Source organism: Uloborus diversus, chromosome 3 (genome assembly GCF_026930045.1).
Source record: "Uloborus diversus isolate 005 chromosome 3, Udiv.v.3.1, whole genome shotgun sequence".
Taxonomy (NCBI): Eukaryota; Metazoa; Arthropoda; class Arachnida; order Araneae; family Uloboridae; genus Uloborus; species Uloborus diversus.
The window spans coordinates 146,871,728-146,891,805 of record NC_072733.1 but is presented as its reverse complement, the minus strand read 5'-3'; the positions used below and the strand labels follow the sequence as shown (position 1 = coordinate 146,891,805).

Below are 20,078 nucleotides of genomic sequence, written 5' to 3'. Positions count from 1 at the left end.
ATTGTTTAACTAAAACAAGCCATACTTGCTTAATGAAATTATTACTAAGTGTTTGTGACATCTAGGGTTTCCCCCCCCCCCCAAAGAGCAAGGGTGCACCTCCCTAAATATCAAAGATCCTCCCCCCAAAGCATGAGGAAACTCCCTCAAAAGGGAAAAAATACCCCTCAAAACACCCCCCTAAAAATTTCAATGGTGCAGTCCTGCGCCATGATCCCCCCCCCCCAGGTGGGCATCCCTGATGACTTCTCAAAATACTTAGGGATAAATAATGTGAGTCTAATCCATGTTTAAGTGTTTCTTTGGGAAAAGTTATTGTATACATAATTCATCAAAATCTTAAGAAAAACGCGAGTTAAGCAGTTAAATTTGCATCAATTACCACTCATATGCTCTAAAACAAAGCCTTAGCAAAATTTGGTACTCTTTTTCTTTCATTTTTTTCGGTCGCTAAAAATCCTATGGCTTTTAGTTGCCTTTTTCTTTTTTGTCCCTCCCCTCTTAGTCCTAATTGCCACCTCTGACAAACAGGTATAATAGGGTGGATCGCTCTTATATGGTGGGAAAAAAAGTTTCTCTAATCCAAATCTACCTTTGCAGAAAAGATAACCCCATGGGATGGAGATTAAGGAAAAATTTAAAAGTTTGATTTCAAAATTTATACTGACACAAGGGGCTTAGATTTCAAAAAAAAAAAACATTAGAAACCACTTACTTTCCATTTGATATTTTTTGATTCAAAAGAATTATTTTCTCTGCAATTTAAATACTCAAAAGTGATGTATATTGATTATTAAGTACTAATTGTTAAGTAGTATTAAATATTTTGCAATATTTCATCTCCTAAATACTTCCTTTCTGGCAGTAAATTGGCCATGTGTCTGTAAATCTCAGAAAAGTCCAAATCATTAGAAAACATATTGTAAATTTTTTGTCATTTGTTGATGATAATGAGATAGATGTAACAAAGTTTTTTCAATAAGTTGTGACAAAACTTCTTTCAACACAGGAATCAAGAGGTGTTTTTTGAAATATAAACATCATCTCGAAGCATCCACTACAATGGATAATGTGCCAGTTACAGCGAATGAGCTTCCATTGCGACATCTTTACACTTATGTGGATGGAACTATGCCTTACCCCAGAAACTTCACTGTCAAAATAAGAAAATTGTTTGCCAGATGCAAGAAGCTACCTTTAGTTACATTTGTGCCTGTAAAATGCACGTTATGTGAAGTGACCAACAAAACAGATCTAAGCATCAATCAATGGTACCTAATGGAAATTTGTGAAGCCATCAACTCCATACATAAAAACAAAAGCCTGATCAAGAGCAATCCTGGAAATTGCTGCCAGTCAAAGTATCTTCCTACTGTGAACAGAATTCACAGTAGTACTCATACAGCTAATGATAATCCATTCAAGACTTAAGTGACATTAACTACATTTATTATAAAAATATATTGCCCTATGTAGTTCAAGATCAAAATGAAACCTTCTGCAATCTATGGTGAGCAGTATTTGCATCAAACAATCATTCTTTCATGCTACTTGGCAAATGGTTTGAAGGAAGTTACATTGACCTTGTCATAAAAAAAAAAGTTTTTTCGGTCACTCAGAAAATGTCCTGATATCAATGCTAGCTGATGAGAGATATTACATAAGGCACTTCAAAGAATTATGAAAGCACACAAAGACAAAAGTTCTGCTTGTACCCCAAGCACTGCAACTGAATTTAAAATTTACCAGATTTTGCCTTTTGCACAACAGATTTTGTTGATTTGATTAAGTGGGAAACTGTTACAGAGTGCTTTAATGATGCCATGCTTTTAGAAGAATAGTAAACCCAGCAATCATACGACGACAATTCAACTAGCTATAGAGATTCCCCCCCCCCCTACCCCAAGCTACAGAAATAGTAAAAGTAGTGACAGAAGCATCTGCTGCTGTCTCAGGACTTTATAGAAGAGAAATGGCTTATAAACAAAGCCTCAAGAGAGTTTTCAACACAAAGAGTAATTACTGACCCCTTTTAATTCCGATGGCACTTTAAGTTTATAAAAGTATTAAACGTATCAGTAGATTTTACCTTGTCATCATTTAGCATGTTCCACTTTATTGTAAAAAGCATTTAAAAGAATGAAAATGCATATTTCATTTTGGCAATAGCACCGTGAATTTTGCCATAGGATGGATCAATCAACGAAATCTCACAGCCCTTGAGGCAATGCTGCTAACCTATTTTTCCTTTTTTAAATCCCCCCTCCCTCATCTATGTTTCTTATAACATCTTTTTTGCATAGTTAGATTAAGAAATTATATTTAAAAAAAAATCAGTTGATTTTGAATTTTTATAGTTTGACTCCCTTGCAAAAGTTTAACTTAAAAGACCAAATTTTAATTTAGTTTTTAATTAACCTGCATATAATAGAACATCTGGTCCACATAGGTAGAACTTAAAATTATAAAAAATAAAAAACAATTAATTTCAACCTTTTGCCAAAAAAGCCTCTAATTTCTAAAATTCATCTCTTTTGTGACAGATCTTAAATAAAAATTTCATTTTTCATTTTATTTTTTCATGAATCTGTATATTAAGAACATCTTTTCCGTATAGGTAGTATTTAAAATTTCAAGGGGGGGATTCCGCCCCCTTAATATGGAATATCCTTGTTTATTCTTTCCTCTATGGTTTATAACCTTGATCCAGGCACCGAAAGAATAGAACTCTAATGCTCTTAGTTCAAGGCTATCTTAATGTTGATTTTGACAGAACAGTTCAATGATGTAACTTTATTTGTATGTTTGTGTGATTGTGTTGTCCATTGTAAATAAATAACTATGTCTAAATAACATTTCTTTACTCTTCACTTTTAACATACATTACAGTAATAGGCGACGAGGATTAAAACATCATGGATGCTCAGCATTTTGCGGAATTATTAAAAGTCTTTCCACTAGTAATGACTGACTCATGGAACTCATTTTGAAAAAAGATCAAAACAAAGATGTTCCTGAGCACAATGAAAAAGGTACGATTACATTTTTATCAAATTTTGGATGTTTTAATGCATCTGCAGAGACATTTACAGTATAAACACAGATTTGAAAATTATTTACAAATCAAGAATGTTTTGTGTGACAACAGTTAAACAGTCATGTGTGAAAATATTATTCAATTGCATTGGATCTGAACATTATAATCTATTATGTTCTTTAATCACTCCTAAACAACCAAACGAACTGCCATATAATAAAATAATTGTTCTTGAAAAACATTTGTGTCCTAAACCTAACATTATTATCGAACAGCACAGATATCTATGCCGTTTCCAAAACGAAAATGAAACTGTTTCTGATTATGTAGCGGCACTACGTAAATTTACTTCAACATGTGAATTTAATTGAGACTGTAAAATTTCAGTTGCTAATTTGTTTTTGCATGCAAAATTTATTGGAGGTTTGAGAGATGATGTAATTTGAGAAAAACTGTTAATGGTTTCAGATTTAACTTTTGATGTAGCTGTATTAAAAGCGTTAGCATAAGACACTTTGAAAATAGACAACCAGGAATTATCAAAACATAATTCAACTGCAAAATCAGAAGACATTCACAAAATTTTGAGATCACGAAGTCAGTTTAAATCAGATCAATCAAACAGTAAACAGAGAAGTTATTCTGAAATTGAAATAGAATAAAATTCTTGGCGTAGATTTTCTTCAAATTTAAATTTCTGTGAACTATAAATACATAAAACTTGCTTATGATGCGGACATTCAAATCACCTTTCGAGTGAATGTCGCGCTGATGTTTCAAAATTATTTTGCAAACTTTGTCAAAAAAGAGTCTACGTCCAAAAAGTTTGTTTATCAATGCTTTTGAAAAATAAAAAAGCAAATAAAATTCAATGTGTAGTCAACAATGAATATGTTACAGATGTAGCTACAGTAAGCAATTTTTCGAGTAATATACAAATTGTCGATGTTTTCAAATCTAACCTATCGCGTGATTCAGAAAAATTTTGGGTCAACATACAGATAGAAGGGAAAATGCCAAAATTTGAAGTTGATTCAGGCGCAGGACTTACATTTTTGACTAAACAAGCTTTGGATTTATTAAATTTAACAAATGGAATTATAACCTACACAGGTGAAATTTTGATCTTACACTTATGGTATTTTTGAGCCATTAGGTCTTGTAGAAGTTAGTGCTAAATATAAAAATATCACTTGTACAGAAACTTTGTACATAGTTCCAGATACGTTTACACCAGTGTTAAGAAGAACATGGATTCAATATTTGAAGATAAATTTACCCAATATTGATAAAAGTAATAAAATTGAAGAAATTCCTGTAAATATAGTTGATGTTTCAAATATAGCTAATAGCACCATAAAGCAATTTCCTACCATGTTCAAACAAAAATTTGGGAAAATTCCGAATTTCACTTGCTTATTTAAATTTTGAGAAAATGCAAAACCAGTGTTTTTAATAGCATGAGCTGTCTCTTTGTCCCTTTTGCCTTACGCGAAAAAGTAAATAAAGAACTTTAAAAGTCTACAAAATGATCAGATAATAACTGAACCACACACCACAGTGGAGTTCAGTTTTCAGAAAGTGGATTGCAGCAATGGTCTGTCTCCACTTGCTGTGATACCCAAACCCAACGGTGGTGTTTGATTGTGCATGGACTACAAAGTGGCTGTAAAACCACAATTGAAAGGTGCACGAAAGTACAATTCAAATGCACTGATTGACTCTATCAGAAGTTTTTGTAGTTTTGAACTGTATTTAATTTTGAATGAAGCAAATAATTTAAATATAACCTACAGAAGCATACTTGGCACGGTGAATGACAGCTTGCTTTCAGACATTATTTCATGAACATGAAGTTCAGCTCCAAGTCCAGTATGAAAACGATAGGTTTGAGTAGTAAAATTACTAGACAATGTTTTCAACAATCCTAACACAGGCACTCCAACTTGAGATGTTAATCTTGAAGGCAAAGAATAGCTTCTTGGACGCTCTATCTGTAAAATTAAATTCAGTTTAAAAAAAAGATGCTGAAAAACTTAAATATAAATAACTATGATTTTCTTTTAGATTAAAACTCAAACCAAGACAAAATATACAACAACAATACACTTTAACAAATTTTAAAACACATCTAAACATCACTTCACAAGCAATGAGGGAAATCAAATCATTCGTTCAAAGTAAACAAATTACATTTGTCTATTCCTGGCTGAAGAGGTGATTAAAAGATGGAAGAAAAGCAAAGAGATGGTACTTCTGAAGGGCGCCCATATGCAAAATTTTAAGGGCTGAGATATTTTTCCCATGGTTTCGTAGGGTATTTTCCCCATAGAAACTGATTTCAGTACAGATTAGAGTTATAAAACTTGACATTTTTAATAGCTTATTCATTAATTGCTGGAGAAGAAATATTTTTACATTTTTTTAAAGAAAAAAGCACTAAAAGCAAGGAAGTTCTAATTTCAAAGGGAGGGGCTTGAGCCCCCACTTGCCTCTCCCCCCCCCATATGGGCGCACTTGGTACTTCTGTCAATGCTGCTGAAGTATGTGCAAAAGAATAATGATAATAATAATGGCCAATTCTACGGGTAACTGACTGACATTTCTAAAGCAGAACAATAAGCATTTTGCAGCATTCCACTAAAAATATACAGCATTTTAAAAATCTTTTATTCTGTTTTATCGTTCATTTTAAGCTGCATTTTAATGGTGCAGCTGAATTTTGAAAGCATTTTTCAATTGCTTTAAAAAATAGAATGTAAGTCAGTTACTATTCTTTTTGCACTTATCATTTAAAAAAATATTTTGGAGAGAATTTTGCAATTATGACATTAAATTCAGCTTAAAAAGAAAGTTTTTTTTTTTTTCAAAATAATGTATATTTTGCTTGGAATGTGACAAAACGCTTATGGTTTTGCTTCAAAAAATGTCAGTCAGTTACCCATGGAGTTTCCCTAACAATAATAGTAGCAATAATTTTCAGTTTTCATAACTTTACCTTAGCCCATAAAGATTCTTCCTCAGCTAGTAATAGCCATGCATTCCTTTGTTTGGTGTTTGTCATTTCTCGAGCTGAAACACTGATAAATCCCACACTTGAAAAAGATGGAGACCTAAATTCAAAATGAATAAAAAAAAAGAAACGTGAATTTTTTTTCTTGGTCTCAGAAAGAAATACTATTCACATAATAGAAATAGCAATCACTATCAATTAAAATTTTCGGTTGTACTTAATATACTGCACAATATGTTAGCATGATGAACACTTTTCATTACAAAAATAAAATAATTCAATGATAACATATAAATAATCCCAATTTACAAATAGAGTTTGTATGAAAACCAAAGAAAAACTCAATTTATGCTAAACCACAGTACTATACTTTTCAACATGCATTGGAAACCATTTGGTATACAGGAATGCTCTGGCAACACAGTAAGATACTAAAGCTTGCACAGAGACAGTAGTTAAATATGCTTTCTGTACAAAAAGATCCAATTCGGTTTCAAGGAAGTAGCAGCATAGGGGTTGCTAATGTTATTTTTAAGAGAGGATAAACTTGATACTAATCAAAATGGAACCATTGTGAACATAGAGACATGATGTGTTTAAAGCACTCTAGTTCTGGCAAAGATTTAGATCACAAAGTAGAACTGGAAATCTTCAAGCTTACAGAAGAATAAGAAGTTCAGGTGGAAGCAAAAGAATAAACATTTCATTCAAGGAAACAATAATTACAAGATGACAAAAGTTTCAGTCCTATACAGCACCTGAAGTATGAATGAAAAGTTTTACTTGGGTTATAGATTACCCATAGCATAATGTGTGCTATTATGAGATGTAAATAAAACATGTGCAGTTCATTCTTTTTAAAATATAGTATTGTAAAAGGGGGGAGGTAATATTGTTTATGAACCACTTATGTTTAGTTTTACCGGAAAATAGTTATTTCAGGGGGTGTTGGTTGTCTGTCATTATTTTGTTTTCCAAATGCTGCAAAACAGGACTAGGATCCTATAGTTTCATCTAGCAAACTAGCAAATAACTTCTTCGAACTGTAAACTAAGAATGGCTAACAGGTATCAGGGAATGATTTGTAGAAGTTCTATGTAAATTCTTAGACAACTCTTTTAACCCCTTACCTGGCAAAGAAAACATACAAGGTTCACTCCCCAGTGCCACTGCTTTTTTTTATATATATATATATATATATATATATATATATATATATATATATATATATATATATATATATATACAGGAGTGCATAGTTATGTGATATATTAAAGGAATGAGTGCAAGTTTTGCAGTCTGAAATCTGTTTACTTTCACAAAACACAAGACATGACAAAAAAATGTATTACGTCCTATAGCTTTGGGAATTCTATAGTAGCATTGCACTGCAAATGATAGTATTTCAGAAGGGTGTATACATATGCCCGGGGCAGTTAAGGCATCGGCTGAGCAAAGCATATATATACTCCTGTGGCAGTTAGGAGGTTAATTATACTCTGGCTTCTTTACTCAACTGCAGTCAAAGTTTTTTTCAGCTAGATATTGTTTATTGGTTGTTTTTCAAATGAGTTCGTTTCTTGAACTAGGACTCATTTGCAAAATCAGTACCCATAATGAAATTTGTGCACTTACTTCTAAAGAAACGCATCATATGTGATAATTTTTATATAGTATATTATACTATATAAAAGTATAAGATTGAAGTTTAAAATAACATTTTTTTAAACTGTTGTTCATCTACTTTACATGTAATTGTTTTGTCTGATTAAATTATATTTTTCAGCTCTGACAAAACATAATTTGTTTTCTGTGTTATGTATTGAGTTTTCCTTAGCAATTTAAATATTCCTTTCTTTCCTTTTCTTTCCTCCACGTTTTATATTTTCATTCCTCAAAAAGTGAGCAATAGTTGTAATTTTCAATTCTTAAAAGAAATTCTAACTGTCAAATATAAAATTCACTTTCTTATCAAGTTGCCCTAAATTTTAGGACCTCTAGAATCATCTATGATTAGAAGAATTGACCACTACAAGGAACTAAAGCACTTCAAAGAAAAAAAAAATGAAATGCAACTATCTATGAGAGTAAAAATTTGCTTACAATAAAGACTTATCAGAAGGAATATAAGCATTAATTTTAGAGAAGGTATAACTCTTTTGAATTACAATTATAGTTCATCTGCATAAAAACTTCCATTTTTTTCCAACATATTACTTAACTTGTTCATTCAGTAAAGCTCTTCAACTTATAGAAATAAATGCTGAGCTACACCTCTCCCTCAACACACACACACACACACACACAAAACCTCTTTTGAATTACAATTATAGTTCATCGGCATTAAAAACTCCATTTTTTTCCAACATATTATTTAACTTGTTCATTCAGTAAAGATCTTCAACTTACAGTAATAAATGCTCAGCTACATCCCTCCCTCAACACAACACAACACAACACACACAAAAAAAAAAAGAAAAAGAAAAAAAAACATTGCTGCTGTGATGATGCTAAAACACATGGGATGCTTAGAACTTTTGTTTTATGACTTTTTTATAACTTGATCTTATTCCAAACAAATTTTGTTTTTAATTTTTATTTCTTTTAATTGATTGTAAGTATTACGATATTTGGTTTCTAAAACTATACAAAAAGACAAAAATAAAATATCTGCAAATCAATGTTGTCTATAAGCAATTGAAATAAATTTTTAATGAAAAGAAAAAGGAATTTTATTGTTTATTTCCTATACGAGCAATATAGTTGAAATGAAAAAACTCTGATTCTTGTAACAGGTGCGAAAAGCTACAAAAAGTTACAGCCTGCTAAAAGCTTACAAACTTTTTAAAAAATAAGATTTTTATTTCATAAAAAGTTTCCTTTTAAGAGCATTAAAAAAAAATCCCAGAAAATCTCAAAAACTTTACTAAGCATGGGTATGACCAGACGGGGGCGGCATTGAGGGGCAATTACCCACTTCCCTCAGACAAGAGAGTCTCCAATTTTCATTTTCATCCCCTAAGTCATTAAGGATAGCTTAAAATTGCATTTCAGGGACTTAAATTAGAAAAAAATTCTGAAGGAGAGTTGCTTATTGGTTCCCCCCCCCCCCCTCATTTAACCAAAAACAGCTTAAAATTGTGTTTTAAGGATTTTTATTTGAAAAGATATCAAGAGAGAGCCATCATCCTCTTCCCAAACATCTCATCATTAATTCTCAACAAGCTTAAAATTGTTTTTGAAACTTCAATAACAATAAATTTCTGGAACAGCTCCTGAATTCTGACGATTCTTCTAACATCATCAAAGATATCCTGAAATATGCTTTTAGGACTTCCCAAAAAGTAACCGAAGAGAGCATTGAACCTTCCTCATTTCTTTAATATAACCAATGACAAAAGATAATCAAAAATTGCATTTTTAAAACTTTTAAACTTGCAAAGCCTTTGATATTACCAAAGATAACTTTAAATTGATTTCAATTTTGAAAAATAATTTGAGGGAAAGAATCACAAACCCGACTTTTCCTTTAGTTTACCTAGATTGCCTAAAAAGGCAAATTTTGATAAGAACTTTTAAATTTTCTCGAGAGGTGGGCTCAGAAACCAATCCCCCCCCCCCCCCGGCGACTGGGCAGTTGTCTCGTGGGCGGTCATATTTTTGGCCGATTAGTAATTGGGCCCGCTGACTACAAACTACAAATACTAAGACCGCACACATTTGGATTCTTAAAATGTAACCTTGACAGTGTTTATACATGGGCTTACCAGGCCAAATCATGGGGCCCATTAAGTACTGTAATTTCGGGTCGATAAGCCGTGGCTTATACGTGTTTTAAATTTGAAATTAAACATCTGCAGTGTATCTGAAGAAATCCCTCCCCCCCCCCCACCCTTCTTTGTATTTCTCCTGTTCGCCAAATCGAGCGACAATGTTAAAATTCAGTAAAAAAAACACTAGTAGAGCTCTTAAATTGCACCATAAAACAGGTTTCTCATTAAATTTAATTTCTCACTACCTTAAACTTGCTTATACCTGTGTTAGTTTGCACCGATTTTATCATTGTTGTTGTTCTTTCCAGTGTTGCCAGATTCGTGATGGTACCATACGTTTCACAAGGCTGAAAAATGGAGAAATCGCTAGCTTGTCTGTGTTAGAGTCCCTATAGTCTGAGAAATGTTTTAAAATGTCTCAGTGATGATAAATTGAAAAAAAAAATTGATAAAAGTTAAACAATTTTTCGATGAACTACTAAGTATAACACAATGATTTGAAAACTTCTCATCCAACCAAATGTAGATGTCATCTAGCAGCACTAGTTTTTTGTGCAACCTTAGCATTTTACGATCTTTTTTCTTTACACGAAGTTTACTCCATTTCTACCTACGAGTGCAGTCCTTTGTTACAGTTTTGTTCTAATTATAATAAATGATTGCATCCATACATATGGTATATAGACATATATATAGATGGGGTGGGGCGCCATGTTTCGATACGCTCTTCTGCGGCGTATGCGATGGGGCGGCTTATCCGATGAACTTTTGTTTTTAGTTAGTAAATTATTGCATGAGTGGCACATAAGATAGGGCGGCTATCTACCCCAAACTACGCCCCCAAGTGTTAGAAGCGAAAAAAAAAAGAAAGAAAAAAAGGATAAAAAATGAAAAATGAATAAATTTTTTAAAAAATACTTTCTAGCACTAACTAAACCAAATGAACTGAAGTACTGTTGAATTGTCGGCCCAGCTTGCCTCCAAAAAGTTATGATGTTGGCCTTGAGTAAAAAAGGTTGGAGACCCCTGATACAGCAGATGAAATTTTTAGGCACAGCTGTTGAAGCACAATTTTAAAAGTTAAAGTAATCCATAAATTTTAGTATTTAATTAGCATTTTAAAAAGATTTTAACATATTTAACCAGCTTCTTCAACAGCATAAAATAATTTGACTTACACTAAAGTCAAACGCAGATCACGATGATGACTTTGTAACAGATTCTCCAGGGTAAAAACAGATTCTCCAAGAAGTGTACTCTGAAAATGGATGAAAAATTTAACATTTAAAACAAATACAAAAGTGACGACCAGCAACAGGCTCTGGGACCAGCTAGACTGGCCCTAGTCAATTTACAATCCCCAGTGAAGATCAATGGCCCTCTTAAAACTATCTACTCCCTTGCTCATTACCACCTCTTCTGATAAGTTGTTCCAAGGTTCCACTACCCTGCTATAATAATAATTTTTCCTAATATCCATGTTAGCCTGAGATTTAAATAGCTTAAAACAATGACCCCTTGTCCTGTTTTCAGTGCTAAACTTCAGTCCCGTAGCATCTTTCATTTTAATAAATTTAAACAACTGAATCATGTCCCCTCGGTCTCTTCTTTGCTCAAGACTGTACATTTTTAGCCTTCTAAGCCTGGAATTGTAGTCTAAATGAGAGAATCCATTTATCAGTCTTGTAGCCCGCCTTTGAACCCTCTCCAATACATTAATATCTTTAAAATCTTTATCTTCAGAATAGTGATCAATCATAAAACATAAACCCTTCACTCAGGGCCCCCCCCCCCCTCCTCCTCAAATACCCAAAAAACAAGAGTGAGACACCAAAAAAAAAAAAAAAAGACAGAAAAATATCCCTCAAAACATTTCCCCACTAAATATATCAACGGTACAGTCTGCCCCCCACCCCCGTAGGTGGAACACCCTGCTTTATTTACAGTCCAGATATCCAAGTAATGAGTTTTCTCATTTTCTAAACACTCATTACACTAGTGGGACTCAGAAGCTCGGTTATATGCAGTTCATTTGAATGTTGGAGGGCAGCAGATAGCTTATAAGAGACAAAGGAAAGAAAAAAATACTAAGTCGAGATTGATGGAAACTTTTGAAAAAAATCACGAAACAAAGTGTTAAAAAATACCATAATAGACTAAAAAAAACCTTGATCCATCAAACATGGATGAACACATAGATGAAGTGGAAGCAAGTGTTTTAATTGTAAATACAGTCAAACCTCCTTATTGTGACACCCGGATTTTACGACACTCTGAATGTCACGTCACTTTTTTAAAGTCCCAAACTATTGCCATATAATTTCAATGTTAAGAGGCTCCAGATTTTAGAGTTTTTTTGGTACAACTCCGATTACAACAACACTTCCAGCTGAGCAAACTGGATCGAAATTTCTTTGAAACTGAAATATTTTCAGTAAAAACATTAAAACATCTGAAAAAGTTTAGTGTAGGAATTTCTGATTCTGACCTCTCCTCTTTTTTATAGAATTATCTTCAGGTGAAAATACCAAATAGCTCCTTCACTTACCCCTCAACATGAAATGTCACTAGGAATTACAAAGAAACAGAAGATAAAATCTCAAACTTGGAAAAGAATAATTTACAAATATTGCGACTATAGAAAACGTATCTTTCTCATTTCCGTTTGTTAAATTAATTCATAACATTTTATTTTTACTTTTTTCAAAATCATAATGCTTATTTCTAGCATTTTCACTATTTTTGAACAGCACTTTCAAAATTCCATAAGAAATTAATGTTATATTCTTGTATAAAACATTGAAAACCTTCGATTTTACAGGCTTGAATGAAAACAGCAGATTAGAAAGCAATGAGCTACCAAAAAATAATCCAACATTGGAAGAGTCTTTTCATTAAATCCTTGTTTCTATGTGCAATTCAACAACTACAGTTAAATCTCGTTAGATTGAGTTACAAGTTGAATCATGCAAGTGCGTTTCATTCATATCCATCAGGTTTACACATAAAAAAACTAAGTTAGACACCTTTCTAACAGCCCTTGTTCATCATTAAGTCTTGAACTTATATCAAGTTTTTTAACTCTTAAAGGAAAAAATGATGTTACACATAAATAGAAGTTACTGTAAAATAGGCTTAAAATGACTAAAACACTGACTTACTTAAACTATATAGCTTGAGAGAGAGCAGATAAAACATTTTGCAAACATGTTTTGCTTAACTATATAGATGGAAACTAAATACTAAAGAATATGCTTACTGTGCTAGTAACTCTCTCTTTGATATCATACACAGATAATTTTAGTCTTGTAAGTTCAGATACTTCCCCTTTGATAAATGTGACAGTTGTGAAGAAACATGGGTTGCTTGATTTCTAAAATAAATAAATATATAAGTGAAATCAAAAATTTGCTGTGAATCTGCACATCATACTGTTTCTTATTTCTCTGGAGGAAATCCTAATATTATGACACAGTAAAAGATAAAAAAAAAATACAAAGCATTGCTAAAAGCAAGCTGCTACAACTTCTAACCACATAATGAAATGATCACTATATATATATAAGGTCAGATCATTATAACAAAGTTTATAACTAAAACATTTCTTTGTCTCCAAGTTTTCATTGGGTCCCAAATTCTTGAGACTGTTATGGAAACTTCCCATAACTGGACCTACCAATAACACAAACATTTTAGCTGGTCACTTAGGACTTTGAGTTATCAAGAGTTGACTGTGTGTATATACATATATATAGCCCCTCCCCTCAAAAAACGACATTTTTAGTATTTTACAGAACGAAAACAGGATTTTATTATTAAAAGCATGTTTTACATTTTAATATAATCTTACCTCAACAGGAAATATTGTTGATCGAAATATTTTTTAAAAACTATTGCATGTAACTGAGCAATAATATTTTCCTTAAATCAAAACATTTTAAACATGACCGAAAACTGTATATATACTGGTAATAATTCTTAAACCTTTTATTGGAAAGAAAAAGAAACAAAAACATGATTATAAATTACCTGATAGATACATATATTTATACTTGAAAAAAAATTTTCTTTTTAACCTAAACTATAATTTTCTACTTTTCATCAACGGGAAACCTTTAACAACACTATCAATGTTCGTTGTATCAGTGTGTTCTGTAAAATGTTAGATCAAATGTCCTTACAAAAAAGGACTCCTTGAATCCAAATATGACCAACGTTTCCCCCTACCCCTCCCATGTTAGAGTTGTAGAGATAATGCCACTTACGGCCCCTCCCAAATTTTTCTGGTTTTGACTGTTTTAAAGCTGTTGTTTTTATTTGAAGCAGGAGAGGGCATTATGTTTACCATTAACATTCTTCTGAGGGACTAGGGAAAAAATAAAAGTTAAAAAACAAGAACATTTGTTGCAAGGAGGGACCCTCAAGATGGTACCTAAAATGCCCTGAAACATTTAAATCATGAAAACGATCTTTTTTTTCTATTTCTCCACAATTTGTTTTCGGTTGTTCTTCTCGATGCAAGATCAAAGTATTGGCTTCATTTCTATGAGCTCCATGTCTGAAAAAATGTGCACGTTGAAAAATAAAGAAATAAATAAAATAAAATAAATACACATTTTTAAAAAATAATAAATCTTAAAGCACCTTATGTTGCATATGAGTCGCATCACAGATCTTTAGTTGCAAACCTTCCCGAATAATTCATATTTATTGAAGTTAAGATCACACATATAATTAATATTTTGAATGAAATTAAGCATGCTTATAATTTAGCATTAGTGTCTTTTTTATAAAAATAAAACACAAACTCCAAATTAATATATATGTTAAAATTTTGATCTTGGCTAGGTTAATGCTGGGAAGGTTTATAGACCTTTCAAAAAAAAATGATGAATAATTGTTTTGTTGGAAATTGTTATAAAAAAATTATAAAATAAACACTGATTTTAGTTACTGTAAGATGAATTATTTTAATACCTAAATAAATATATACAATCTCTTAATTTTTAATAACCATTTGAAGTTGGGGCCTTCTATAAACTACTACCTAATGTAACTGAGTAGGTTTAGTTTTAAAGACTTTGGCATTTCGTTAAATTGGTATTTATCTCAAGATCTGGTGGGTAGTCAGTTCCGTTAGGTAGTAATTTATAGGAGGCCCCAACTTCAAATGGTTATTAAAAATTAAGAGATTGTATGTAATTACTTAGGTATTAAAATAATTCATCATATAGTAATTAATATCAGTGTTTATTTTATAATTGGGTGTTTAGTTTAGTTGATTTTCGTACTGGAATTGCAAAATGCAAAATAAATTTGATGTATACATTTGGGTAGGAAATCGTATACAGTCAAACCCCGCTATAACGAACCCTCAACTGACCGACTTGAGAGATCGCTATAGCCGAGGGTTTGCTACATCCGATTTTTAAAAAAAGGTCTAAATTCACTCAATTACTTCCATAAAGGACATCCTAATTACACAATGTTTCTATCAGTAGTTAGGTTCACAAAAAGTGAAATTTATTATTTACATTGTACTCAATAAAAAGCAAACTATAAAAATTTACTTTTTCTTTGAAAAAAATTCTACAGCATGGACGAAGGTTGTTATTTTAGGTTGCAAGCATTTTGATTTTAAACGCATTTCACCACTTTTTTAAGTCAGCTATTGGAAACAAATCCGCAACATGTTTCAGTTGCAAAAAAAAAAAAAAAAAAAAATTAAAAACATTGACATTTGTTTTTAATTTTCGGAGCTGAAATTGGAGGTTCGGGATCTCCTATTTCTTCATCAATATCAGAAGATGAGTTCACAGTGAAATTGTTCTTGTGAAAGGTTTTTGCATAGATCAGAAAATACTGAAGCACATGAAACCAGAAAACTTCTTTGCACATGTTTAAAGTCATAAATTCTGTCCAATAAAATTTGTTTGAAGTGTATCTACTTTTTAGGTCGGGAACGTTTACGAATGAAATGATTTCTTTCTTACTTTTTGCACCAAATGTTGAAAAGCTTGAAATTTTTGGTTCACTATAGCCGATTTTCGAACAATTGGGGATCGTTACAGGCGTTTGAAATTGCATTAATGACATAGGACTTCAGTTCGGACCATTCAAAAGGATCGCTACATCCAGGGGATCGCTATATCACGGGTTCACTATAGCGGGGTTTGACTGTATAAGTATGACCAATTATTTTTTACTTTTTAGTTCCTCTTTGTTTTTTGAAGTCAATTCTTTTTTTATTAAAAATTTTTTTTTTTTTTTTTTTGTTATTTAGTGGTGTAAATATAAAATAAGTACATAGGGTAGAGTACGTGGTACACTCCTTACGTACATCTCAAGTGAGAAAGCATCGAGCACAGGAGTCTGAAAACAGCTAAGATGAACAAAAATAGAGAAAGAAATAGAGCACAGCATCTCGGAGACCTTCCAAGACTGAAAAAAGGCTTTTTCAAGTGCGCAATTATTTACAAAGAAAATTGTCTCCATCAGCAGTTTGACTTTACCAAAGTATGCTTTCTGAAAAAAAAATCATGAGTCACTGAAAAACAACAGAAATCGATTTAACTTTGCCAATATAATTTGAAGAGTTTTCTTGATTTTTTAAGGATCCCATCTTCAGATACTGACCTGATGACAATGGGATCACCTGGGAGGTATATACCTTTTCAAAAGAGAGAAAAAAAAAGAACTTTCCAAATTGGTCTATGCATATTTGAATTTATGGGGGACATACATAAAAAGGTTCTGACGAACTGAGAACGTCTTTTTTGAAGTTGGTTAAAAAAAAGGTAAAATCTTAAGGCGCATAACATTTTATATGATCGGCACTAAAAACTGATCTTTGTTCTTCTCCAGGATTTATTTGTGCGCTAGTTTGATTAGAACCATTTAAATGTCAATGGTTTTCCTAACTATTTTATATTTCACAATGATACGTGCCACTTAACTTGTGAAAAAAGTCACATTTATCTTTATTTGGTCCCATTATAGATCAACACCACACTAGAAACCGAGTATCTATTGTGGTGTTGTATATATGAATATCAAAATACTACTAGAGCAATGATACTAAATGAATTTCCTGTTTGCTTCAGAGGAATCATTATTCAAATTAGCGATATGACTACTAATGATTGATTCAAGGGAAATATTTAGGGGGAGGTACTCCTCCAAAGCAAGAGTCCCTCTAAAAAAGAAAAATCCCCCCCCCCCGCCCTTAAGGGGGCACTCCTGATTAATATTAATGTTTTATGGCACTATTCAACAATGGATTTTATATTTACTCGATTAATATTGAAATTAAATGAAGTTTATTGTTTTTGGCCCATATCTTGTTTCTAAAGAACAAATATGGTGAAGAAAGGTTTGGGACCTAAGTTAGATCACTCCTATCCATTAAACAAAAAACCATAAAAATCGTTTCATTAAGTGAGATGCTATGAATTTACAAACAACAAAGAGTGAGTTTGAAATTTAAAGAGTTCCCTTGATTTCTCCACGTCATACCCGGACTTGAAGACCATTAGACAACCAGGAGAAGTATACCATTTCAAACAGAAAAAGAATTTTCCTCTTTGGTCCAGGCGTCTTCTAGTAATCAGGGAGCATAGTTGTACACAAAAAGTCCCAACGAGGTTTGTTAATTAGTAATGTGATAACTGTAAATTAAATTGAAGGAATATAAATTTAATCGTCGGGGAAGGGGGGAGGGATTTTTGTCTTCCATATCCCTTGAATTGAACACTAAATATATTTCAAAACTGAAATATGAAAAAAAACTTTAATGACTAAATGAAGTTATTTATTAGCAAAAAATTTTTATATTAAACTAACTAATTCAACTATTTCTATAGCAAAAATACATTTAATTTACTGATTTGCTATATGATTAATAAATACATTAGTAAGATTATAGTTAAAATTAACAGTGAAAATTAAGCATTCTAATGCATTAGAATTAAATTTTGTTCAAGACAAGATTCCTCCTTGGAAAAAATGGACCGGTCAAGTCAAAACCACGTGACCTGTGATGTTTCGCGCAGTTGACAAAAGCTAAATGAAATTTCAAGTTTCTTAGATTTCTCCAGGACCCCTCATCATATCCATACAAAATTAACATGGGACCATCTCGAAAGTATACCCTTCCAAACAAGAAGAGAATTTTTCAAATCGGTCCAGTATTCTTGGAGCAATACGAAAACATACATAACAAGACGAAATCATAACCTGCTTTTTTGAAGTTGGTTAAAAACTTCAAATACACTCTATAACAACAAAAAATCGACACACCAAGAGGGAGTGATTCGATAGAATAGTAAAGGATTAAATAATTGAATGATTTATGTCAGAGTTACAGTAAAAAGTTCAATCAGGTATTGACCCGCCTCTAGCCTGGATACAAGCTGAAGCACGCCGTGGCAAACTTCGATAAATCTCCCGGAGGATGTTCTGCAATATTTCCGGTTAAATTCGCTCCAATTGTTGGACGAGGTTATCAACATTCCTTGCCAGATGCAATCTCCATCCAATCATATCCCAGACTTGCTCGATGGGAGAGAGATCTGGTGATCTGGCAGGCCACGGAAGAGTTTGACGAGGTTGCAGAAAGTTCATAGCAAACCGTGCGGTATGTTATCTGGCATTGTCCTGCTGAAAACCAGCCGAGAGTACTGCAAAAGGAACGGCAGCAAAACAGGTCTTAGGATGTCCTTGACGTACCACTGAGTAAGTATACCTCTAATTACGGCCAAAGGGGTCTAGTGATTAAAGGAAATGGCACCTTAGACCATAATGCCTTGTTGAGGGCCAGTGTGGCGTGCAAAAGTTAAACCAGGATCCCCCTTCTGCCCTGGGTGTCTCCAAACACCTCTTCGATGATCGTCATGTCACAGTTGGAAGTAGGATTCATCGCTAACGACTATACGTCCCCAGTTGGCATTGTTCCAACCTGATCGAGCCATGCACTACTGTAATCTGGCTCGGTAGTGTGTAGGCGTCAGTGGCAGGTGGCGTAATGGCCGGTGCAAGCGTAGATTTTGTTGTCCCAACCATCAGTAAATAGTCATGATGGACACTGGTGTTTGGATTGAACATCTGATGGTTCATAGAGATGAAGAAAGCACTGTTACAGATAATCAGACAATCACTCTGTCATTACGATCTGTTGTGACCATAGGTCAACCACTACCATCCTGATGCTGAACTCTACCATTTTCCACCCATCCTTGCCAGCATCTTCGAATCACTGCATCGCTTTGACTCAAATGACGAGCGATTCTCCGATTTGACGAACCAGCTTCTTTCAATTCCAATGATGTGACCTCTTTTAAACTTTGACAATTGCTTGTAATGAGCACGAACCATGCGGCGATGCAATTTTAAGTTGTTGAAAGGTAATCTAAATCACAATCAAACCGAAGGTTTTAACAACTGTTGAAGAACTGCTCTTTATATACATCTGCTGGATGATAGTTTCAATGCGCTGGAGATCAAACTATTCATTCATTGGACACCAAATTTTAATCATTTGCATATCTGGACAAAACACTCATGCATACAAAATTTCAAAGCAATTGGATGATTGTTTCTTGGTGCGTCAATTTTTTTTGTTATAGAGTGTACAATGCAAAGGGAAAGAAATCTTTTTTCTTTTTTTCTTAGCTTGCTTACTGTTTAAATATTAAATTTGATAAATATTGCAATAAGGCTAAATGCAAATATTTAATAGCATCACAATTTCCAAAACAACAGTTAAATTCATAGTTTGTTGCAACCCAGCATTTTCAAACATTAAGAAAAAAAATTTGCATAATAAGTCTTGATAACCAAAACCTTGATACCACATGTATATACTGCAAGACACAAATGAGGCAACATAATTGAAACACTTCGTACTAAAACCAGTTTAATCCGTTAATCTTCAAATGTGTTTTTTCCCCTTCCCCATTGTTGCTTCTTTGTCTATACTATCCCACCACAAAGCAAAACGGAATGAATCTCTCTCAATCAGGTCGAAAACGACTGCCAAAAACCAGATCAATCCAGCTTTTCACCATACTCTACTGTATAAAAGGTATGGGTAACATCAATAAGCTTGATATAATAAACTGCTTAATCAACTAACATTTGTGATTGTTTAGTCAAATAGGTGGCATAAAAGTGAGAAACCACATGAATTTAATTGGAATTTCAATGAAATCTTAAAAAATGAAAACAAAATAAGGCTTATTTACTTCAAAGCCAGCTC

At 32.8% G+C, this 20,078-nt stretch overlaps 1 protein-coding gene across 1 annotated transcript in view; it reads right to left on the bottom strand.

The window, feature by feature from the left end:
* LOC129218707 (inositol polyphosphate-4-phosphatase type I A-like) overlaps nucleotides 1-20,078 on the bottom strand; it is a 161,656-nt gene that overhangs the window by 91,345 nt on the left and 50,233 nt on the right. The window contains exons 8-11 of the mRNA XM_054853029.1: nucleotides 13,083-13,196; nucleotides 11,002-11,081; nucleotides 6,036-6,150; nucleotides 4,832-5,031 (exon numbers count right to left, since the gene is read on the bottom strand). Of these exons, the coding sequence (XP_054709004.1) occupies nucleotides 4,832-5,031; nucleotides 6,036-6,150; nucleotides 11,002-11,081; nucleotides 13,083-13,196 (509 nt within the window). The remainder of the gene's footprint in view (nucleotides 1-4,831; nucleotides 5,032-6,035; nucleotides 6,151-11,001; nucleotides 11,082-13,082; nucleotides 13,197-20,078) is intronic.